The sequence below is a fragment of the Vidua chalybeata genome, chromosome 1 (genome assembly GCF_026979565.1).
Source record: "Vidua chalybeata isolate OUT-0048 chromosome 1, bVidCha1 merged haplotype, whole genome shotgun sequence".
NCBI lineage: Eukaryota > Metazoa > Chordata > Aves > Passeriformes > Viduidae > Vidua > Vidua chalybeata.
The window spans coordinates 137,476-161,679 of NC_071530.1; the positions used below are offsets into that span (position 1 = coordinate 137,476).

A 24,204-nucleotide genomic window follows, 5' to 3' on the forward strand; every position below is an offset into this window, starting at 1 on the left:
AGGCACCATTTATACTCCCCCTGCAAAGACAAACGGTGACTGACCTTCTCGGGGGACCCCCCTCACCCGGGACGGGGCCCTCTGCCACGGATTCCATCTGGCTGCGTCTGAAAGAACGTGAGGACAAAAGTCAGAGCACTGCAGGATAACTTAACAGCTCCAGATAGCCTTCATCAATCTACAGATCCCATCTAGAGTCCAAATACACCCCACATTACAAATTTCCAGGCCCCAGGACACGCCCCATTCTAGACCTACACCAGGCTATGCAGCAGGGCAGAGCAGCTCCAGACCAAATACCCAGACACCCGTGACACAGAACAAGACAAACAAGGGGACACAACAGGGGGAGAAAGCTCTGAGCGAGAAGAATGCCCTCAGGGAGCCAGAGACTGCAGAATGAGATGACCTAGCTGAGACTGATGGCGAGCCTCTAAGGCGCAGAGAACCCTGCAGGAACAAGATGCTAACTGAATGACCTATTCCAAGCAAGGCAGAGAAGGATGCCCGAGAATCCTAGCGTCAGAATGCTCTACGGATCTCCGCATCGCTACGAGTCCTAATCTGCTAGAACGCATCCTTGCCGTCACAATTGTCACAAATCACAGCTGTCGAGAACAGCCCAGAACAAGACCTCAAAAGACATCTGACCGGATGCTACTCCAAGGCCTGTCCGGGCTCCCGAGCCAAAGGTAAGAAGGAATCGGCACGGGGCCGAGGAACACAGAGATGAGAGATGCAAAGATGGACGCCCGGGCTTCCGATAAGCCCCTCAAAGGACTAAGGCAAAAGACACAGAAGGCACGACAGACAAGTGACACACCGTGCACCGGCACTGCTCTGCCCTGAGCACTTCAGCACTGTGAGGCTTTTCCTTTATGTGGCCTAAAGGGCCACCCCCATCTCCAAAGCTGCCTCCAAAAGCCCTCCCAGCGCCTCGCTTCCATCCCCTCTCAGGGTCCCGGCCCTCGACTTATCTCTCGGACGTCCGGGGACGAGAATCCACGTCCGGTGCCGAGGAAGGCCGCCTCGCCCGCTGGCAGTTTCCTAGAGTCACCGACTGTGGCCCCTTGCTCAGCTACAATCAAGAACACCAAACATCACTGCAGGATCTTAGCTGCACAGCGGCCAATAACCAATAACAATTCTGCTACTCACCATTCTCCTAAGAACGTCCGCCTCATCTGGCCGCGCCCGGAGGCCGATGCCCTCGCGGCAGGGTCTGCCTGGGTGAAGAGGAGACGAGGTGACGTGGCATCGCTGAAACTCGAGTGGACCCTGGCTCCTCCTCCCTAGCTCCCCGACTTACAGCAACTCCTCGGCCGCTCCTGAAGGCTCCCCGGGTGACACCTTCAAATGTCAAAGATCAAGGCTTCATCACAGATCCGTGCGCTGCTTCCCAAATTCCCACGAGAGTGACGAAGCGGGGGTCTGCGGCCCCGTTGCTGAGGGGGGGTCTCGGCGTAATACGAGCGGACCGCCTAGAGCACGCAAACAAGAACGGAGCCTAAGAGCTGCACCGGGAATTGAGACCGGAGCAAGAACAACTGCTGCCTGCCACCGCTCACTGCTCACCTTGCCCACTTACCTTGACCGCTAGTATCCGGCTTTAGTTCCTAAAAATAACAACAAAGAAAATAGCTGTAATACAGAGGCACCATTTATACTCCCCTGCAAAGACAAACGGTGACTGACCTTCTCGGGGACCCCCCTCACCCGGGACGGGGCCCTCTGCCACGGATTCCATCTGGCTGCGTCTGAAAGAACGTGAGGACAAAAGTCAGAGCACTGCAGGATAACTTAACAGCTCCAGATAGCCTTCATCAATCTACAGATCCCATCTAGAGTCCAAATACACCCCACATTACAAATTTCCAGGCCCCAGGACACGCCCCATTCTAGACCTACACCAGGCTATGCAGCAGGGCAGAGCAGCTCCAGACCAAATACCCAGACACCCGTGACACAGAACAAGACAAACAAGGGACACAACAGGGGGAGAAAGCTCTGAGCGAGAAGAATGCCCTCAGGGAGCCAGAGACTGCAGAATGAGATGACCTAGCTGAGACTGATGGCGAGCCTCTAAGGCGCAGAGAACCCTGCAGGAACAAGATGCTAACTGAATGACCTATTCCAAGCAAGGCAGAGAAGGATGCCCGAGAATCCTAGCGTCAGAATGCTCTACGGATCTCCGCATCGCTACGAGTCCTAATCTGCTAGAACGCATCCTTGCCGTCACAATTGTCACAAATCACAGCTGTCGAGAACAGCCCAGAACAAGACCTCAAAAGACATCTGACCGGATGCTACTCCAAGGCCTGTCCGGGCTCCCGAGCCAAAGGTAAGAAGGAATCGGCACGGGGCCGAGGAACACAGAGATGAGAGATGCAAAGATGGACGCCCGGGCTTCCGATAAGCCCCTCAAAGGACTAAGGCAAAAGACACAGAAGGCACGACAGACAAGTGACACACCGTGCACCGGCACTGCTCTGCCCTGAGCACTTCAGCACTGTGAGGCTTTTCCTTTATGTGGCCTAAAGGGCCACCCCCATCTCCAAAGCTGCCTCCAAAAGCCCTCCCAGCGCCTCGCTTCCATCCCCTCTCAGGGTCCCGGCCCTCGACTTATCTCTCGGACGTCCGGGGACGAGAATCCACGTCCGGTGCCGAGGAAGGCCGCCTCGCCCGCTGGCAGTTTCCTAGAGTCACCGACTGTGGCCCCTTGCTCAGCTACAATCAAGAACACCAAACATCACTGCAGGATCTTAGCTGCACAGCGGCCAATAACCAATAACAATTCTGCTACTCACCATTCTCCTAAGAACGTCCGCCTCATCTGGCCGCGCCCGGAGGCCGATGCCCTCGCGGCAGGGTCTGCCTGGGTGAAGAGGAGACGAGGTGACGTGGCATCGCTGAAACTCGAGTGGACCCTGGCTCCTCCTCCCTAGCTCCCCGACTTACAGCAACTCCTCGGCCGCTCCTGAAGGCTCCCCGGGGTGACACCTTCAAATGTCAAAGATCAAGGCTTCATCACAGATCCGTGCGCTGCTTCCCAAATTCCCACGAGAGTGACGAAGCGGGGGTCTGCGGCCCCGTTGCTGAGGGGGGTCTCGGCGTAATACGAGCGGACCGCCTAGAGCACGCAAACAAGAACGGAGCCTAAGAGCTGCACCGGGAATTGAGACCGGAGCAAGAACAACTGCTGCCTGCCACCGCTCACTGCTCACCTTGCCCACTTACCTTGACCGCTAGTATCCGGCTTTAGTTCCTAAAAATAACAACAAAGAAAATAGCTGTAATACAGAGGCACCATTTATACTCCCCCTGCAAAGACAAACGGTGACTGACCTTCTCGGGGGACCCCCTCACCCGGGACGGGGCCCTCTGCCACGGATTCCATCTGGCTGCGTCTGAAAGAACGTGAGGACAAAAGTCAGAGCACTGCAGGATAACTTAACAGCTCCAGATAGCCTTCATCAATCTACAGATCCCATCTAGAGTCCAAATACACCCCACATTACAAATTTCCAGGCCCCAGGACACGCCCCATTCTAGACCTACACCACGCTATGCAGCAGGGCAGAGCAGCTCCAGACCAAATACCCAGACACCCGTGACACAGAACAAGACAAACAAGGGGACACAACAGGGGGAGAAAGCTCTGAGCGAGAAGAATGCCCTCAGGGAGCCAGAGACTGCAGAATGAGATGACCTAGCTGAGACTGATGGCGAGCCTCTAAGGCGCAGAGAACCCTGCAGGAACAAGATGCTAACTGAATGACCTATTCCAAGCAAGGCAGAGAAGGATGCCCGAGAATCCTAGCGTCAGAATGCTCTACGGATCTCCGCATCGCTACGAGTCCTAATCTGCTAGAACGCATCCTTGCCGTCACAATTGTCACAAATCACAGCTGTCGAGAACAGCCCAGAACAAGACCTCAAAAGACATCTGACCGGATGCTACTCCAAGGCCTGTCCGGGCTCCCGAGCCAAAGGTAAGAAGGAATCGGCACGGGGCCGAGGAACACAGAGATGAGAGATGCAAAGATGGACGCCCGGGCTTCCGATAAGCCCCTCAAAGGACTAAGGCAAAAGACACAGAAGGCACGACAGACAAGTGACACACCGTGCACCGGCACTGCTCTGCCCTGAGCACTTCAGCACTGTGAGGCTTTTCCTTTATGTGGCCTAAAGGGCCACCCACATCTCCAAAGCTGCCTCCAAAAGCCCTCCCAGCGCCTCGCTTCCATCCCCTCTCAGGGTCCCGGCCCCTCCACTTATCTCTCGGACGTCCGGGACGAGAATCCACGTCCGGTGCCGAGGAAGGCCGCCTCGCCCGCTGGCAGTTTCCTGGAGTCACCGACTGTGGCCCCTTGCTCAGCTACAATCAAGAACACCAAACATCACTGCAGGATCTTAGCTGCACAGCGGCCAATAACCAATAACAATTCTGCTACTCACCATTCTCCTAAGAACGTCCGCCTCATCTGGCCGCGCCCGGAGGCCGATGCCCTCGCGGCAGGGTCTGCCTGGGTGAAGAGGAGACGAGGTGACGTGGCATCGCTGAAACTCGAGTGGACCCTGGCTCCTCCTCCCTAGCTCCCCGACTTACAGCAACTCCTCGGCCGCTCCTGAAGGCTCCCCGGGTGACACCTTCAAATGTCAAAGATCAAGGCTTCATCACAGATCCGTGCGCTGCTTCCCAAATTCCCACGAGAGTGACGAAGCGGGGGTCTGCGGCCCCGTTGCTGAGGGGGGGTCTCGGCGTAATACGAGCGGACCGCCTAGAGCACGCAAACAAGAACGGAGCCTAAGAGCTGCACCGGGAATTGAGACCGGAGCAAGAACAACTGCTGCCTGCCACCGCTCACTGCTCACCTTGCCCACTTACCTTGACCGCTAGTATCCGGCTTTAGTTCCTAAAAATAACAACAAAGAAAATAGCTGTAATACAGAGGCACCATTTATACTCCCCCTGCAAAGACAAACGGTGACTGACCTTCTCGGGGGAGCCCCCTCACCCGGGACGGGGCCCTCTGCCACGGATTCCATCTGGCTGCGTCTGAAAGAACGTGAGGACAAAAGTCAGAGCACTGCAGGATAACTTAACAGCTCCAGATAGCCTTCATCAATCTACAGATCCCATCTAGAGTCCAAATACACCCCACATTACAAATTTCCAGGCCCAGGACACGCCCCATTCTAGACCTACACCACGCTATGCAGCAGGGCAGAGCAGCTCCAGACCAAATACCCAGACACCCGTGACACAGAACAAGACAAACAAGGGGACACAACAGGGGGAGAAAGCTCTGAGCGAGAAGAATGCCCTCAGGGAGCCAGAGACTGCAGAATGAGATGACCTAGCTGAGACTGATGGCGAGCCTCTAAGGCGCAGAGAACCCTGCAGGAACAAGATGCTAACTGAATGACCTATTCCAAGCAAGGCAGAGAAGGATGCCCGAGAATCCTAGCGTCAGAATGCTCTACGGATCTCCGCATCGCTACGAGTCCTAATCTGCTAGAACGCATCCTTGCCGTCACAATTGTCACAAATCACAGCTGTCGAGAACAGCCCAGAACAAGACCTCAAAAGACATCTGACCGGATGCTACTCCAAGGCCTGTCCGGGCTCCCGAGCCAAAGGTAAGAAGGAATCGGCACGGGGCCGAGGAACACAGAGATGAGAGATGCAAAGATGGACGCCCGGGCTTCCGATAAGCCCCTCAAAGGACTAAGGCAAAAGACACAGAAGGCACGACAGACAAGTGACACACCGTGCACCGGCACTGCTCTGCCCTGAGCACTTCAGCACTGTGAGGCTTTTCCTTTATGTGGCCTAAAGGGCCACCCCCATCTCCAAAGCTGCCTCCAAAAGCCCTCCCAGCGCCTCGCTTCCATCCCCTCTCAGGGTCCCGGCCCTCGACTTATCTCTCGGACGTCCGGGGACGAGAATCCACGTCCGGTGCCGAGGAAGGCCGCCTCGCCCGCTGGCAGTTTCCTGGAGTCACCGACTGTGGCCCCTTGCTCAGCTACAATCAAGAACACCAAACATCACTGCAGGATCTTAGCTGCACAGCGGCCAATAACCAATAACAATTCTGCTACTCACCATTCTCCTAAGAACGTCCGCCTCATCTGGCCGCGCCCGGAGGCCGATGCCCTCGCGGCAGGGTCTGCCTGGGTGAAGAGGAGACGAGGTGACGTGGCATCGCTGAAACTCGAGTGGACCCTGGCTCCTCCTCCCTAGCTCCCCGACTTACAGCAACTCCTCGGCCGCTCCTGAAGGCTCCCCGGGTGACACCTTCAAATGTCAAAGATCAAGGCTTCATCACAGATCCGTGCGCTGCTTCCCAAATTCCCACGAGAGTGACGAAGCGGGGGTCTGCGGCCCCGTTGCTGAGGGGGGTCTCGGCGTAATACGAGCGGACCGCCTAGAGCACGCAAACAAGAACGGAGCCTAAGAGCTGCACCGGGAATTGAGACCGGAGCAAGAACAACTGCTGCCTGCCACCGCTCACTGCTCACCTTGCCCACTTACCTTGACCGCTAGTATCCGGCTTTAGTTCCTAAAAATAACAACAAAGAAAATAGCTGTAATACAGAGGCACCATTTATACTCCCCCTGCAAAGACAAACGGTGACTGACCTTCTCGGGGGACCCCCTCACCCGGGACGGGGCCCTCTGCCACGGATTCCATCTGGCTGCGTCTGAAAGAACGTGAGGACAAAAGTCAGAGCACTGCAGGATAACTTAACAGCTCCAGATAGCCTTCATCAATCTACAGATCCCATCTAGAGTCCAAATACACCCCACATTACAAATTTCCAGGCCCCAGGACACGCCCCATTCTAGACCTACACCACGCTATGCAGCAGGGCAGAGCAGCTCCAGACCAAATACCCAGACACCCGTGACACAGAACAAGACAAACAAGGGGACACAACAGGGGGAGAAAGCTCTGAGCGAGAAGAATGCCCTCAGGGAGCCAGAGACTGCAGAATGAGATGACCTAGCTGAGACTGATGGCGAGCCTCTAAGGCTCAGAGAACCCTGCAGGAACAAGATGCTAACTGAATGACCTATTCCAAGCAAGGCAGAGAAGGATGCCCGAGAATCCTAGCGTCAGAATGCTCTACGGATCTCCGCATCGCTACGAGTCCTAATCTGCTAGAACGCATCCTTGCCGTCACAATTGTCACAAATCACAGCTGTCGAGAACAGCCCAGAACAAGACCTCAAAAGACATCTGACCGGATGCTACTCCAAGGCCTGTCCGGGCTCCCGAGCCAAAGGTAAGAAGGAATCGGCACGGGGCCGAGGAACACAGAGATGAGAGATGCAAAGATGGACGCCCGGGCTTCCGATAAGCCCCTCAAAGGACTAAGGCAAAAGACACAGAAGGCACGACAGACAAGTGACACACCGTGCACCGGCACTGCTCTGCCCTGAGCACTTCAGCACTGTGAGGCTTTTCCTTTATGTGGCCTAAAGGGCCACCCCCATCTCCAAAGCTGCCTCCAAAAGCCCTCCCAGCGCCTCGCTTCCATCCCCTCTCAGGGTCCCGGCCCTCGACTTATCTCTCGGACGTCCGGGGACGAGAATCCACGTCCGGTGCCGAGGAAGGCCGCCTCGCCCGCTGGCAGTTTCCTAGAGTCACCGACTGTGGCCCCTTGCTCAGCTACAATCAAGAACACCAAAGAAACCTGTTACCATAATCAGTATTTCACAGATTCTCTGCAACAACAAACAAAACATACACGACAGTCAAACAAACTAAATGAATAAAACCTCTATTATACTATAAATAATAATGCAATTTCCAATATTATAAATACCTCACTGATTAACTACAGGACAGTACCTAAAACCCATCAAAACGAACACTACATACTCACACTTATAAAACCCACTCCAGCAGAATTATAAACCTACCCTCTACTTCATGGTATGACCCATATAGACTTTTGTAGACCTTAAACAACAGATCCTCTTAAAATTTTACTGTTTTAATTATATTTTTATAGCATAAAAATATTACTACATAGTAAAAAAAAAAATGAAAACAAAAAAACTAGCAAATTCCACAACAAAAAATATTCAACAAAACTCAATCCCAAAAAACCCTTGCCATCAGCACCTGAAACAGGAACCATAACATTCAAGAAGTACACCATGTCCGTTATCATACATCAATTACGAACAAAATAAAACGATACAATCAATTCCTAAAAACCACCTCAAAGTCACAACATCAAGGAACTTTGGAAAATTAAAAGCCGCGCTCCCGGCACCGGGCGGAACGCAGCTTCCGGTAAGAAAGCGGCTCCTCCGGCGGCTCCTGAGGGCTGCAGGGGGCCCCGGCCGCGCCCGAGCCCCGCGCCCGGAGCGGCCGGCACCGGCCGGCACCGGCGCAGCGCCCGCGCCGCCTCTCCCGCCCGCCGGCCCGGCAAAGCTCCCCTCGGCTCCGCACGCCTCGCTCCGGCGCGGCTCCGGCAGTCCCGCGCCAGCCCCGCCGCGCCCAAGTCCCCTTCCACCTCGGCAGCTCCCCAGGCAACGCCAGCAGCTCCCGCGCCACAGCCTTGGCTGCCGGGCCAGGGGCACAAGAAGCGCCCTCCAATGCAGCGGCACAGCCCGATTCCAACCCTTCAAACGCTGCGAGAGCTGCAGCTTCCTTCAATTCAACCCCCGGAACTTACTCCACACTCAGGTGCTCGCCTCACTTCAACAAGGGCAAATAAATGTGTTCTCCCCTTCAGTTTCAGCCCCTATAAGAGCAGAAAAGAAAGTACTTTCCTCAAATGATGGTAAAAGGGGGATTTTTACCGCAATCCAAACCCTTTACAAGGACGGACAACACGTCCCCTACCAACTACCCCCTCCATTTAAACCTCAGGATGATGAAAATGGGGGGGGGGGCTACCCTCAAGTCAAAACCCAGCATACAACAACAATATTTTTCCCCTTCTATTTGAAATAGAACACAGGGATTCGCTGCCACCCCGGGATACCCCTAACACCCTGGAAAAGGCATGTTTTCCTTCAATCAAGACCCTCAAAACCACGAGTGCACGGGAATCCCACCCAGTTCAAACACAGGCAATAATGGAAGAGAAGTTGCTTCCCTCATTTTGAATTTCTTTTGTCTTAATAAACCCTAGTTTGTTTGGGTTGTTTTTTTGTTTGTTTGTTTGTTTTTTTGTTTCGTTTTTTTTGGTTTTGGCGTTTTTTGGTGGGTTTTTTTTTTTTTTTCGGGGAGCAATGGGGAGGGATTGGCAAAACGAAATTTAAAAGGGAAAGGAGAAAAGTCCCCGCTACAAAGGCACACCGTCTCACCTGTTTGGCTGCTGTTTCCCGGCACAAAGGTTTGTCCCTCGGCACCTCCTTTGAGCAATGCTCCAGGTATCCAAGCGATCCCCCAGACCCTGTCTGAAGCTCTCACCGTCCTTCCATGAGACAACGCCGGGAGCCCCCCCCCAAACTCCTCTTCTCCAACAGCTCCATGCAAGAGTGAGCTGAGGCAAACCCCCTAAAACAGCCGCCGGCAGGAGCCGCCCCCTCATCATCCTCACAGCTCACACCTGGGGCTGCTCTGAGCCCTCATCATCCTCACAGCTCACACCTGGGGCTGCTCTGACCCCTCATCATCCTCACAGCTCACACCTGGCGCTGTTGCCAGCGCCTCTCCCTGTCCAGCACACAGCCCACTTCTCACAGACACACACCAAGCAGAAATCCACTAGGGGTGTTGGCTTTTCTTAGTCCGTCTGATTAGACGATTAAAACACGCACATGCATTGATGGTCATTGAGGGAAAGCTTTCCAGTGGAGAAAATAGTCATTTTGGAAGCACACTTTGATACACCTTCAGAAAAAGCAGAATCAGCACCAGCTCCTAAGACCCCTGCTGAGGAACCCAGCCCTCCTTGGGACACCCAAAGCAGCAGACCTCGAAAAAGGAGGGGAAAAGTCAAGCTTGGAGTGGAAAAAGAGAACATAAGTACACCAGCCTTTCAAAATGCCTGCACACAGCAATAGTGGGAACCAGTCACATTTCTCCTTTCCTTGCTTTCTGTGATGACATAAATATGAAGTAAAAACACGTTAAACAAAAGGCAGAGCTAGGATTTTACAGGTCTTCATTTTGGCAGTCTGGATGACAAACGCCTCTTACGGGACTGCGACACGTTTTGGGGACTGGCAGAGAATGGAGGCAAAAGGTGCCAGAGCGCCCTTTCTATTCCCTTCAGCCCCTGCAGCTGTTCTGATGGTTTCAGGGCACTTGCTTGGTTCATTCCTAGATCAAAACGTTATGGCATTATTTTCAAAACTACTACCCATGCCCAGTCAGAGTTTCCTACATTCCTGGATACAAATGAGTGGATAGAGAGAGGGTTTCTTTCCAAATGAATTTAGCAATACTTTCCTATTTTTACCAATACCTATAAAAACGAAACATTTGCCAGGATTTAGTAGTATTCTACACACCCCCCTTCCTGTGCATTTTGGGGCAGCTTTGGGTCCCTCGGGGGGACGGCACCCGGCATGACCCCCCCTCATTCGCCACCCACCTGCTCCTCCGCCGCAGCGTGCCTCCCTCTCCTAGGGACCTTAGGGTGCCCCAAATGACACCAGAGCCCCGAGTCTTCACCCCTTTTTCCTGGCCCCCAAAGAAGGCACAGAACGAGTCTTAACTGCCCTGGACAGCAGCCCAGCACTTGCTTCCATCCCTTTCCACATGTACATTCCCCCCGAAAGGGACTCTGCCGCAACAAGAAAGGGGGGCAGCCCCCAGAAGGGTCGAAGCTCCTGCCCAGCCTCGCTGTCACGGGCGAGGGGCAGAGAGAGGGAGCGGCAGAGACGGCGGGGACGCGGCACGGACGGCACGGCACAGAGCGGGGGCCGCTCTCAGCGCGATGCCGGCAAAGCCGCAGGTCCGGCGGGGCCGGGCGGGGTTTGACCGGCACGGGGGGATCCGCCGAGAGCCTCCGGCCCCGTGCGGGGACTCCCGCAAGGGCCCAGGGGCGCCGGGCTCCGGCCCTCTGGGCTTTATTCTCCGGCGCTCCCAGCCCCGCGGCTGCGGGGAAAGAAGGAACGGGGCGACGGGAAGAGAAGAGGGCTAGCAGGGCATGAGAAAGGGTAGGGAGGGAGGTCGGGCTGTGGAGGAAAGCGGGAGGGCAAGGGAAAGGCCGGGAGCGGGGAAGAGGGATGGTGCACAGAGGAGGGAGAGAAGAGGAATAGAACGGAGGAGCGGGATAGGGACAGAGCAGGAAGGAGTGGGGGGGGGGGGGGCGCGGGGTGTCGGGTTTGCGAGGGAGAGGAGGGGAGAGGGTCTGCGGACAAAGAACAGGAATACGGGGAGGAGGAAGGAAGGATGGAGGGGGGGACGAGAGGGGAGGCCGAAAAGGGAGAGAAAGGGGTCGGCTTTGGGGAGAGCGGGAAATGGGGGAAAGAGAGAAAGAAGAGGAATACGGGGAGGAAGAAGGAGGGGTAGAGAGCGGGACAGGACGGGGAGCCTCAGAGAGCCCCGACTCCACCCGAGCCCGCCCCGGCGGCCCGCCCTGCTCGGGATGCTGCGCTCGGCGGAGCTCGGCTCGGTTCGGCCCCGCTCGGCTCCTCGCCTACACTCGGGCTGTTCTCCGCTAGACTCGGCTGGATTCGCCTCTTCGGCGCAGCTCGGCTCGGCTCAACTCGGAGCCGCTCGCTCCGTTCGCCTCCATTCGCCTCGGCTCGGCTCCATTCACCTCCGCTCGGCTCCGCTCGACTCGGCTCGGCTCCGTTCGGCTCCGCTCGGCTCCATTCACCTCCGCTCGGCTCCGCTCGGCTCCCCGCGGCAGCGCGCCTCCCGCGCACGCGCACAGCTCGCCGCTCTCCTGCCGCCGAGCCCCGCGCCCGGCCCGGCCGGCGCACGGAAACCCCCGCGCCACATTAGACCCAGCAGTTTCTGCGCTAAACCCTTTCTGTCCTAGAAGGAGATAACTTCTCTACCTCCTTCGTCTCCTCAGTTTTCTTCTTGGATTTCAAAATCAGAGTTACAAAAACCTACTCACAACTACAAGATTTAGTAAGTAGCCAATAATGTAGTCCCGTCAATTTCATAACCTACAGAACACGTTATACTTATGTTTCCACAATTTAAAAAAAAAAAAAAAATCATCACACAAGAGTCCTACTCACTGTGTCAAGCCTTATTTAAAACACACCAAAGGAAAAACACACAAAAAAACCCAACCCCGAAAGAAATAGTTCCACAACCAAAACAGAACAAACAAGTAACACTAAAACCCCACGTCCAAATACGCTCTGTTTATCAGTCACCAACCCGAAAAATCTCTTTTCTACGTAGCTCGTTTGTATACCTCCTCACAACTAACCTTATCCTTTACAAACACTAAATTGCAAATCAAAATCTTACACGTAACATAAACTCTTCAAATAACATTTATACACTCATACCCCAAATTACAGGTAAACCACCAAAAGTAAAATTACTCAAATCATTACAAACAAATACTTGTACAATATTTAGTTACAAAACAACCCCCAAACCACAAAGAAGTTACCTCAAAACAGCAAACCTACAATTTAAAACAATTAACCCACTAAGACCAAACATAACAATAATACATATAAAAAAAAAAACAAAACAAAACACAAAAAAAAAAAAAAAAAAAAAAAAAAAAAAAAAAAAAAAAACAAAAAAAGAAAAAACAAACAAAAAAAAAAAAAACCAAAAAAAGAACACCCACCTAAAAATACCCAATCACTCCAACACAAATTTACTTCTCAGGATCAAAATCGTACAACCTTTTAACAACCTAATTCTATTAGTTCTACATCTCTTTTAACACCTAAAATAACTACAACTCACACTTGAAGCACATCAAATGAACTTACTTATTAACCAACCAAATCAAACAATAACACATGTATAACGTTAAATAAATTACTGCCAAATATGAACATCTTTAAACATACTACCTTACAAAATAAAACAACTGTTCATTTTTTATTATTCACACACAATCATAAATAGAAAACATTTTTAAAAATATATAAATTGATGAAATCACAAGAAATCAATTTACAAAAACATTACTAATTTTTTTTTTAAAAATTAATCAATCACACATAAAAAATAACTAAATAATATTTTCAAAAATTAAAACATCGCTGAATAACTTAAATCATTATTAAAAACTAAAATACTCATCTTATTAATAATTACTGCTTTTTATCTCCCCTACCGATTTAAATTTTTACATAGAACTCTACAAAAATCCTTAACAAGTAGATTTATAACTTACATTTTAAAACATATATAGATAAACATACTTAACAGGAGTGATCTACACACCAAACAAGTAAACTAACCAAAAAAACCCTAATAAAATACTAATATATTCATAACACAAAAACCCAAAATCATTAACATAAAAACCCATACGAACACATGAAAATACCTACAGTAAAAAAAAGACGTACCTTAATGAACAATATTCACACCTTAATAATTCATTATAAACTCTTACCAATTAATGATTAACATGACTTGATACCAATAAAATACAAGAAAATGTTACTTTAGCCAATAAGCAGAATAAAATGTTATACCTAATAACTTAAAATCGCACTTTATTAAAAATAGAAGACAGTAAAGCAACGTATCATAAAAACTCCCATTATTATCACTACACAGATATAGATAGATACGCATATATCTATATACAGGTAGATCATATACCCATCTCAACAGCAGCATCTGGGATCGATTCCTGTTTTCTCTCTTGTCTCCTAAATTTATTAGCCACAAAGGATGGAGTAAGGAAATCATTTTATTTATCACCTGGTTCTCCAGAAACCTGAAAAACAAAATGAAACAGAACAAAAAGAAAAAAAAGAAAAGAAAACCACATTTGAAAGGCAGATCCTCACCAGCAGCTGGTCCATCTCCTACAGGGGACCATATTCTAGGGCACTTTTGGTGCACTTGCCTGAACCTGTCAGGGCACTCTGTGCTTGCAGAAGAGATTTTTTTTGTCAGGGAGAGGCAAGGGGAGGAGAAGTAACGTTCTAGACAGCTCAAATCCATTACTGTGCCACTTCCTGTGCAGCAGGTCCTGTGACAGGATGGGAACTGAGGCTGCTTGAAATTTCAAAGCTAAAGACACCAGCACAAGGTGTCCTTTTGCTTTGTCAAGGAAGTGATTCCCAAATCACACAGCCCCCCCACCATCGTCCCTCCCACCACCACCTGAAAGCCTCTTGATTCTCTTCTCAAAAACACAAGGGACACCTCAGCGTTCAGCAAGTTCTGCCAGTGCAGCCCTCGGTGCCCCCGTCTCCAGGTCTGTCCCCCTTGCTTTCATCCTCAGCCACGTCATTCTTCAGCCGTGGACAGGAAATTGTCCCCACGTCTCCCGTACTTGGCTGGTTACCTTTTCTCTAAGCCGTGCAGGACCCACGAGAGGAGGCTGTGATCCTCTATCGGCTCATGGGCAGCTCTAGAGGTGACACGGGCAGCACTCTGTCGTATCTCCAGAATAGGACTCTGAAACAGAAAATGCAACTTGTTCTTTTACAGCCAAGATCTGATTATCTAAAATAAAATGAGCAATTTGGCTGGTACCCGATCAACTTCCAGCTAAAATGAACACCGCCTGTTCTCAGCAACTCCAGAGAAGGAAAGACATTCTCCCTTCAACGCTTCACACCACAGGTGCTGCTCTTACAAGAAGTATTCAGGTAGCAAGACAATTTTCTCTTTTTGTCCGAGGTTTTGATACCTGAAATCCTCAGGGTGGATGCTCCCAAACCTGAGAGCTCCCGGCAGGCGAGTTTCCCTCCTGCCGAAGCACTGTGCAGGTGACAAACGTGCTGGCTGGGGAATAGAGACCCCAAAAAGAAAAGACCCCGACTGCAGGAGCAAAACCACGGCACCCACGTGAGGCTCCACGATGGCAGGAACCGGTCCCAGTTTCGGGGGATAAGGATGGGACTGGTTTAGACACAACCTAAATTATTTCCCCCTCCACACATCCACAAAACCAACAAGGAACAGATTTTCAAGAGGACCAAGGCAGAATCAGCTGCTCCTTTCTGTTTTGTACTTGAGATCTTGAGGCCATACAAGCTTTTGTGGTTTGGGGTATTTGGGAACTGTTCTTTTTAAATTCTTACCTGGGAGCCCTGGTCACACAAAGGACTGCTGAGAAAGGAAAGAATGACCCGGAAAATCCTCTGGTAGACATAGAGCTCACAGCAATGTTTGTCACGCAGCCCTTCCCCAAGAAATCTGAGGATCCACTCGTGCTGTTTTGTACTGGAAGCCATAAAGAAAAATACCACCGTCAGACATTCAGACATTTCCAAAGGATACATGCTCCTAAGAGCACAAAACCCCGGTTCCCTCTGAGTGCCAGCTCAGGAATTACCACAGCTTCTTCTGGACTTCTCAATTTTCCATTCCTATCAAATTTAATCGCTAACATCCATTGGGAACAGTCAGTCTGCAGCCCAAACATGCAGTGGAAATGGAATTTTAGAAGTTGCTGTTTCTAAAATACTTCAGTTGAACTCAAAGTTACTAGCCTAAACTCAAAGAGGAATTGTAGCTAGCCGGGGCAGAACATTCTTTTCTTGTGCTCACAGAGCATACACAGCACAACTCCTTGTGCGCTACTATTAAGAAGACAACAAAAACCTCACAGAAATAACATTTTGAATTCCTACATGAAACATAAGAAAGACGCTTCTAATTAACTACCCGTGGGAGAATGAGGTTTCATTGTATTTTTGCGGCTGTTTCTAATACATTTCTGAAGAATTACTGGGTACCTAAAATGGGACTCTTACCTCAAAATCAAAACTGTAGAAAAGCTGGAGAAAACCTGGTACCTTCCTCAGGTCCAAATACCGGTGTGACAGAAGGAATCTCTTTACCCTTATGTACACGTGCTCCTCTGTAAAGAGAAAAGGTTGGCATGGTGGAGGAGGACAGCGCTCCCAATCCACAAGCACGGACGACAATTCCTGGAAGCTGCAGTCAGTGAGCGTGCAGCGCTCCGAGCTGGGAGAACAGCCCGGCAACTGCAGAAGGCCTTTGCTCTGAGGCGCATTCCCATTGCTGCCCACCCTCCCCTTCTCTTGCCCAGGAGGAAAAGCTCAGGCAAGAGCGCACGAGCACAGAGCAGGTGAGGGGATCGACACTCCCCAGGGCTCTGCTTTTCACCCCAGCAGTGACACACGCAGCACGTCCCAGTACCTGGCTTCAGGATCTGCTGTGCCACACGAGCAGCGCAGAGGGTGAGGGAGAAGGTGAACCTGAGGCTTGGCTGCCTGATTCCGTTCTGCACGGCATCCAAGAGATACGGCAACGGCAAGGGCCCAGGGAGAGAAGCCTGAAGCACAGCCCAAATGAACACAGCGGGAGCAGGAAGACATCGATCAGCTTCCGGGACATTTCACGGGTCACACAGGTAAGAGCCCCAATTCAGCAAACCTGAGGCTTTGGCGACGTCAGGATCAAAACACCCGGAAACCTGTGAGAAAGAAACCGAACTGCAGCCGGCTAAAAGCCGTCCCTGCCTCAAACTCCTTCAAACAACTTGCTCACGAGGAGGCAGGGATTGATTCAATACTCACCAGCCCATCTGGCCGAGGTCAGAGCTCTGTGCCCACCCAGGACACGGCAGCCAGCAGGGACCCTTCTCCCACTCTCCAGCACGGACCTGTGAAGCCAGGGAGAAGTTTACAGAACAGAAGCAGCCAGAAGATGCTCTCTACTTCCATACGCTCTCTGATCGATCACTCCCAAGGAAAGTCCCCACGGATCGGAAGCAACCACCTCTCATTTCTCCTCCGCAATCATCACTGCCTTGCCTTTCTGTGCGTTTCCTCCCGTGCCCGTCCCCAGAGCACCTTTAGTCCATCTTTTGTTCCCAACCGCAGCTCTCCAGCACAAATGCCACTCCTCACACACACAAAGCAAACGGTCATCTGCTTCAGCTTTTGGCTTAGAAAGTAAAAACCTCAGCGCGTCCGGCTACGTGATTAAAACACAGAGACGCACGGGTGGACATAGATGGAAAGCTTTTCAGGAGAGAAAAGAGCTGATTCGCTAGCACGCTTCCATACAGCTTCAGAAAAATCAGAATCCATAGCAACTCCTAAGACCCCTGCTGAGGAACCCAGCCCTCCTGGGGACACCCAATGCAGCAGCTACGGGAAAAGCATGGGAAAAGCCAAACTTGGGGTGAAAAAAAGATGACATCAATACAGCAGCCTGTAAAAAGCCTTCACCCAGCAACAGTGGGAACCAGTCCCATTTGCTCCGTCCCTGCTTTTTGGGATGACACAAACAGGAAATGAGAACACGTGAAACACAAGGCACACCTATAGGGTGTACCAGGTGCTCCTTTTGGCAGCGTGGATGACAAAGGTCTCTCTGCGCACTTACAGGCAGCCCGGTTGCAATCCATCCTTAGCCCAAGCCTTCCTCGCCTCCCATTCGCCAGCGCTCTGCTCTGGCCTTTGGAGCGCTGGCCCCGTCCTCCCGCAGCAGCACGGCACCGGAACACAGCGAGGCAAAGCGTGTGCCGGAGCCGCCCGTGCTGTCAGCGTAGCTGTCAGCTGCCGGCGGTGGGCAACTCCGGCCCTGCGGGCAAGGGGGAGACGGCTCGGGCACCTCCAGCGGCTGCTCTGCCCCGATGCTTTCGCGTTCTCCTGCATTTCCCTGCAGCGGAGGGGGTCCGGGACGGGGGCGGATCGTGTCAGAGTGGAGACGGCGGGGAAGCACGGGGAGGCGGCGGGAACGCGGCGGGACGAGACAGCGACGCGGCGGGACGGGGACGGCTCGCTTGACCTTCCAAAGATGGCGGCAGGAGGGGCGGGGAAAGCCGGGGCCCCGCTCCGCCGCCTGCGCGCCGCCCCGGCGGCATTTTCCGGCACGCGGTCGCTTCCAGCGTCTAGAGAGGGACGCGCGCGGGGATCGGGAAAGGGGAGTGCAGCCCTGTTCCGACGCCGCTCGCCCCCCGCCCGCCGCCCCCGGCCCGTGAGCGCTGCGACCGCGCCTCCGCCGCCCGCCGAAAGCGGCCCCGCCGGGCCGCCCTCGCCGCTGCCGTTCTTCTCGGTCATCGGGTCCCTTTGCTCTCCCGAATCTCCTTCACCCCTCCCCTCTATTTACAGACACCGCCCCGCTTGCCGCTCGCTCCCTCCCGCGCCTCGCCCTTCCCACGCTCGGCAGCCGTCCTTCCCCCCTCAGCCGGCAGCCAGCGGCGAGGGGCAGGGCGCTGGCTGGGGGGGGCTGCAGTACCGCTCTCTGTCCACAAGGCGGCAGCACCGCCGCCGGCCACAGCCGGGGGCTGCCGCTCGCCCGGAGGGAAGGGAGGCAGAAAAGAACAGGGGCGATCCCCTTGGAAAAATCCTGAAAAATAAATGGCCCAAAACCACCCGCACACAAACTAAAACACACTGCCTCTAACCCAATAAAACCCCTCCAAAATCCTTTTCTTTTAAACTCTCTAGAACTATCTTTCATATTTATACTTTTCACATTCCCATTTATCATGGATATTGATGCATGATGTTATTTCGATTCTATATTAAATATCTTCCTATGACTTCTATTTATTTATATTTTATCTTTTTATATATCCAGATATATTAATATACATTTCTATATTTATATTGCAAAAATAGTTCTGTTCTTTAAAATAAAAGCCCTGCCTGTAACCAAATTCTAGCTCTATGATATTAATATTAACGATCTCTTATTTAAAAGAAAAATGCTGCCTGAAACCCACCCGCCCGCGGCGCAAGTGTGGCAACAGCCCGTGTCCGCAGTACTGGCAAGGCCGCGGGAAATCCCGGCGGGGCGGCCCCTGCGTGGCGCGCGGGCAGTGCAGCACGCGGACCACGATTTTCCCGCGCTTTTTTTTTTTTTTTTTTTTTTTCTATCCGCCATATTGAGAAGGTCAAGAGTGTCCCGGCCGCCGCGACACTTTCAAGATGGCGGCCGCGTGAGGCCCTCGGAAGGGAGAGGCGTTTTTGCCGATGCCTGTCGGCGCCCGCTCAAAACCTGACCGCCCGCGCAGCCGCTGAGCTCACAATCCGTGGCCACGACACGGGAAAAAGCGAAAAAAATCCCGCGGGGCGGCGCCGGCGTCAGGGTGCCGTGCAGGCAGTGCAGTAAACAGACCGAGGTCCTCCTTTTTCCCGCCTTTTTTGCCGCCATATTGGGAAGGTCAAGCGAGTCCGCGACAACCCACTCCCAAGGTGGCGGCCGCGGGAGGACCTCGGGCGAGGGCTGCACTACTGCACTCTGGCCACAAGGCGGCGGCACTGCCGCCCGCCCTGGGGCTGCAGGCGGGGAAGGCGCGCAAAGAAGAACAGGCGCGACCCCCTTCAAAACATCCTCTGCAATAAATGCCCCTAAACATCCCGCACGAAACCGAAAAACACCGACCAAAAAAAAAAAAAACAAACCCTGCCTCTAACCCAATAAGAACCAAAATAAAAAATCTTTTCTTTTAAGCTATATTTCAATCTATATTATTTTTATATTCTTTATATTTATATTCACATTTTGATTTAAAATGTATACTGATGTATAATGATAATTTTATAATTTCTTACATTCATTCATATTACTTAAAGTTTATTTTATTTTATATTTTTATGCATGTCTTAATATATTGATTACATATTTCTATATTTGGATTGATATTTCTAAAAGGTTTATATTGTTTATAATAAAACCCCTGCCTCTACCCAAGTCAAAACCTAAAAAAAACCCCCTTTCTTCTAAACTGTGTTTAAATTTATCTATGTTTTTCGCATTTCTATTGAAATTTGCATTGTAAATGTAGATTGATGGATGGTGTTATTTATATTCTATATCTTCCTATCACTTATTTTTATTTACACTTTATATTTTTTATCTATCTTTATACATTGATTATCTATTTCTATTTTTAGAATTATATCAAAATAAAATGTATATTCATATTTTTTAAAATAAAAACCCTGCCTCTAACCAAATAAAAACCAAAGAAGCCCTTTCTAATTTATTTTATTTCTATTTTTAATTTTTATAATAAAAGCCCTGCCTACTACCAAATAGAAAATTTAAAAACCCCTTTATTTTAAACTATATTTGAATATTTTTCTATTTATGCTTTTGATATTTATATTTATAGTTTCTTACATATTATATTACAGTATATTGATGTACTATATTTAGATATATAAAATATATGACATGTCATGTGGTATAATAAGACATATACAGTATAATATCCATTATGTATTGTATCAATTTCTATGATTTTGTATTTTATATCTATCTACATATATTAATTATACATTTCTAGATTGATATTTTCTATGGATTTGATTTATATGTATAATCTATATTCATATGTACTTATATAAACATACTCTAAAATACTCTATAGAGTATAAAATACTCTATATCAAACATTAGAACATCTTACGGTGATAGATAATATTATTTATGTTACATGTTCTATTTATATGTATTCTATTTATATTTAAAATGGAAGTTTTATATTCCCATTTTTATATTTCTAGATTTGTTTTCTTACATTATAGTTATAGTTATAATTTTGCATTTAAGATCCAATACCTAAAACTAAAATGCCAATACAAACAGCAACAAATTCCCACCCATACCGTCCAAAAATATTAGAATGGCTCCACCAGCCAACCAACTACCAGCAAAAAAAACCCACACTACACTCTTTTCACTAACAATTCTTATCACATCACAAAAATTAAACAAAAATGAAAAAAAAACCTATACAATCCCACACAGCAAATCACAAAACCCACTAAAAAGAAAAAAAAATCCAACTAACTTACTAAACTCCAAACCCTACAACAGACCCTGAACGTTACTAAAAAAAAAAAAAAAAAAAAAAAAAAAAAAACTCTACCTCAACACTAACTCATAAAGAGAACCCAATACGCTATAAAATAAACTTAAAAAACCACCAAACCAATTACCGATATAAAAAAATCTAAACCACTAAGAAACAAAAAAATCACCACCCAAATAAAATAACTACCGAAAAAAATCCACCATATAAACAACCATGTTCCCAAAAATAAAACGAATAAAAACCAGCAACCAAATACATCAAACTACAAAAAAAAAAAAAAAAAAAAAAAAAAAAACTTCAATTAACAACAACAAAAAAAATGATTCCTAACTCAATAAACCCATAATGCCTCAAAACTAAAATACCACCTGGAAATAAACACCAAGCCAAAAGATAAATGGAACCATAAACAATATCTCCCAGATTCTCTGCAACAACAAAACATACACGACAATCAAACACACCAAATGAATAAAACCTCTATAATACAATCAACAATAATGCAATGACCAATATTACAAAAACCTCACTAATTAACTACAGGACACTGCCTCAAACCCACCAAAACGAACACTACATACTCACGCTAATAAAAGCCACCACAATCCAATTAAAAACCTAACAGCTACTTCATGCCACGACCCATAAAAAAACATTGTAAACCTTAAAATATAGAATTTTAAATTATCTTTTTATAATATAAAAATATTATTTAAAAACCCAACCAAAAAAATCAAAACAAATCAAAACCAAAAAAAATCCACCAAATTCCACAAAAATGAAATCCAACAACAAAACTCAATCCAAATAAATCCTTGCCATCAGCACCTGAACCAAGAACCATAACATTCAAGAAGTACACCATGTCCCTTAGCATACACCAAGCACGAACAAAAGAAAACGATACAATCAATTCCTAAGAACCACCTCCAAAGCGCTACACCAAGGACCTTCGGAAAATGAAAAGCCGCGCTGCCGGCACCGGGCGGAGCGCGGCTCCCGGCAGGAAAGCGGCTCCTGCGGCAGGCAGAGGCGGCGCCGCGCCGGGAGCCCCCCGCCCGCTCCCCCTGCCCGGCGGGGCCGGCACCGGGCCCAGGGGGCCCCGGCGGCGCCCGAGCCCCGCGCTCGGAGCGGACGGAGCGGCCGGCACCGGCCGGCACCGGCGCAGCGCCCGCGCCGCCTCTCCCGCCCGCCGGCCCGGCAAAGCTCCCCTCGGCTCCGCACGCCTCGCTCCGGCGCGGCTCCGGCAGTCCCGCGCCAGCCCGGCCGCGCCCAAGTCCCCTTCCACCTCGGCAGCTCCCCGGGCAACGCCAGCAGCTCCCGCGCCACAGCCTTGGCTGCCGGGCCAGGGGCACAAGAAGCGCCCTCCAATGCAGCGGCACAGCCCGATCCCAACCCTTCAAACGCTGCGAGAGCTGCAGCCTCCTTCAATTCAACCCCCGGAACTTACGCCACACTCAGGTGCTCGCCTCACTTCAACAAGGGCAAATAAATGTGTTCTCCCCTTCAGTTTCAGCCCCTGTAAGAGCAGAAAAGAAGGGCTTGTCCTCAAATGATGGTAAAAGGGGGATTTTTACCGCAATCCAAACCCTTTAAAAGGAGGGACAACACGACTGCCCTCTCCATGTAAACCTTAGGATGATGAAAATGGGTCGGCTACCCTCAAGTCAAAACCCAGTTTACTACAAAAATATTTTTTCCTCCCATTTAAAATAGAACCCAGGGATTCCCTGTCACCCCTGGGAATGGCAGGTTTTCGTTCAATCAAGACTCTCAAAACCACGAGTGCACGGGAATCCCACCCAGTTCAAACACAAGCAATAATGGAAGAGAAGTTGCTTCCCTCATTTTAAATTTCTTTTGTCCTCATAACACTCCCCCCCCCCCTTTTTTTTTTTTTCGGGGAGCAACGGGGAGGGATTGGCAAAACGAAATTTAAAAGGGAAAGGAGAAATGTCCCCGCTACAAAGGCACACCGTCTCACCTGTTTGGCTGCCGCTACCTGGCACAAAGGTTTGTCCCTCGGCACCTCCTCTGAGCAATGCTCCAGGTATCCAAGTGCGTATCCAGGTGATCCCCCGAACCCTGTCAGACGCTCCCACCGTCCTTCCATGAGACAACCCCAGGAGCCCCCCCATAAACCCCTCTGCTCCAGCAGCTCCCTGCAAAAGAAAACTGAGGCAAACCCTCTCCCTAAAACTGCCGCCGGCAGGAGCCGCCCCCTCATCATCCTCACAGCTCACACCTGGGGCTGCTCTGAGCCCTCATCATCCTCACAGCTCACACCTGGGGCTGCTCTGAGCCCTCATCATCCTCACAGCTCACACCTGGCGCTGTTGCCAGCGCCTCTCCCTGTCCAGCACACAGCCCACTTCTCACAGACACACACCAAGCAGAAATCCACTAGGGGTGTTGGCTTTTCTTAGTCCGTCTGGTTAGACGATTAAAACACGCACATGCATTGATGGTCATTGAGGGAAAGCTTTCCAGTGGACAAAATAGTCATTTTGGAAGCACACTTTGATACACCTTCAGAAAAAGCAGAATCAGCACCAGCTCCTAAGACCCTTGCTGAGGAACCCAGCCCTCCTTGGGACACCCAAAGCAGCAGACCTCGAAAAAGGAGGGGAAAAGTCAAGCTTGGAGTGGAAAAAGAGAACATAAGTACACCAGCCTTTCAAAATGCCTGCACACAGCAATAGTGGGAACCAGTCACATTTCTCCTTTCCTTGCTTTCTGTGATGACATAAATATGAAATAAAAACACGTTAAACAAAAGGCAGAGCTAGGATTTTACAGGTCTTCATTTTGGCAGTCTGGATGACAAACGCCTCTTACGGGACTGCGACACGTTTTGGGGACTGGCAGAGAATGGAGGCAAAAGGTGCCAGAGCGCCCTTTCTATTCCCTTCAGCCCCTGCAGCTGTTCTGATGGTTTCAGGGCACTTGCTTGGTTCATTCCTAGATCAAAACGTTATGGCATTATTTTCAAAACTACTACCCATGCCCAGTCAGAGTTTCCTACATCCCTGGATACAAATGAGTGGATAGAGAGGGGGTTTCTTTCCAAATGAATTTAGCAATACTTTCCTATTTTTACCAATACCTATAAAAACGAAACATTTGACAGGATTTAGTATTCTACACACCCCCCTTCCTGTGCATTTTGGGGCAGCTTTGGGTCCCTCGGGGGGACGGCACCCGGCAGGACCCCCCCTCATTCGCCACCCACCTGCTCCTCCGCCGCAGCGTGCCTCCCTCTCCTAGGGACCTTAGGGTGCCCCAAATGACACCAGAGCCCCG

At 50.2% G+C, this 24,204-nt stretch overlaps 1 protein-coding gene and 1 long non-coding RNA gene across 13 annotated transcripts; one reads left to right on the forward strand and one right to left on the reverse strand.

Annotated features, from left to right (window-relative positions):
- The first annotated feature begins 8,437 nt into the window (after window positions 1–8,437).
- LOC128796591 (uncharacterized) lies at window positions 8,438–9,169 on the forward strand. The gene is made up of 2 exons (XR_008433846.1): window positions 8,438–8,708; window positions 8,979–9,169. It is a non-coding gene; the product is annotated as an uncharacterized LOC128796591 (long non-coding RNA).
- Window positions 9,170–12,421: 3,252 nt separating this feature from the next.
- LOC128796241 (uncharacterized) lies at window positions 12,422–22,975 on the reverse strand. Of its 12 annotated transcripts, XR_008433767.1 has the most exons (10): window positions 22,886–22,975; window positions 22,352–22,420; window positions 17,457–17,732; window positions 16,643–16,728; window positions 16,500–16,539; window positions 16,263–16,398; window positions 15,854–15,960; window positions 15,179–15,320; window positions 14,437–14,549; window positions 12,422–13,860 (listed from the first exon to the last, which is right to left on the reverse strand). XR_008433767.1 is itself a non-coding variant. In XM_053957750.1 (8 exons), the coding sequence occupies exons 1-5, from the start codon at window positions 18,131–18,133 to the stop codon at window positions 15,861–15,863; spliced, it is 999 nt and encodes a 332-aa protein (XP_053813725.1). In that variant the 5' UTR covers window positions 18,134–18,438; the 3' UTR covers window positions 12,422–13,860; window positions 14,437–14,549; window positions 15,179–15,320; window positions 15,854–15,860. The 12 variants fall into 12 exon arrangements, 6 of the variants coding, with proteins under 6 accessions (XP_053813725.1, XP_053813692.1, XP_053813718.1 ...); XR_008433759.1 differs by having other exon boundaries at window positions 16,263–16,539; XR_008433762.1 differs by having other exon boundaries at window positions 16,263–16,558.
- Between the last annotated feature and the right edge of the window lie 1,229 nt (window positions 22,976–24,204).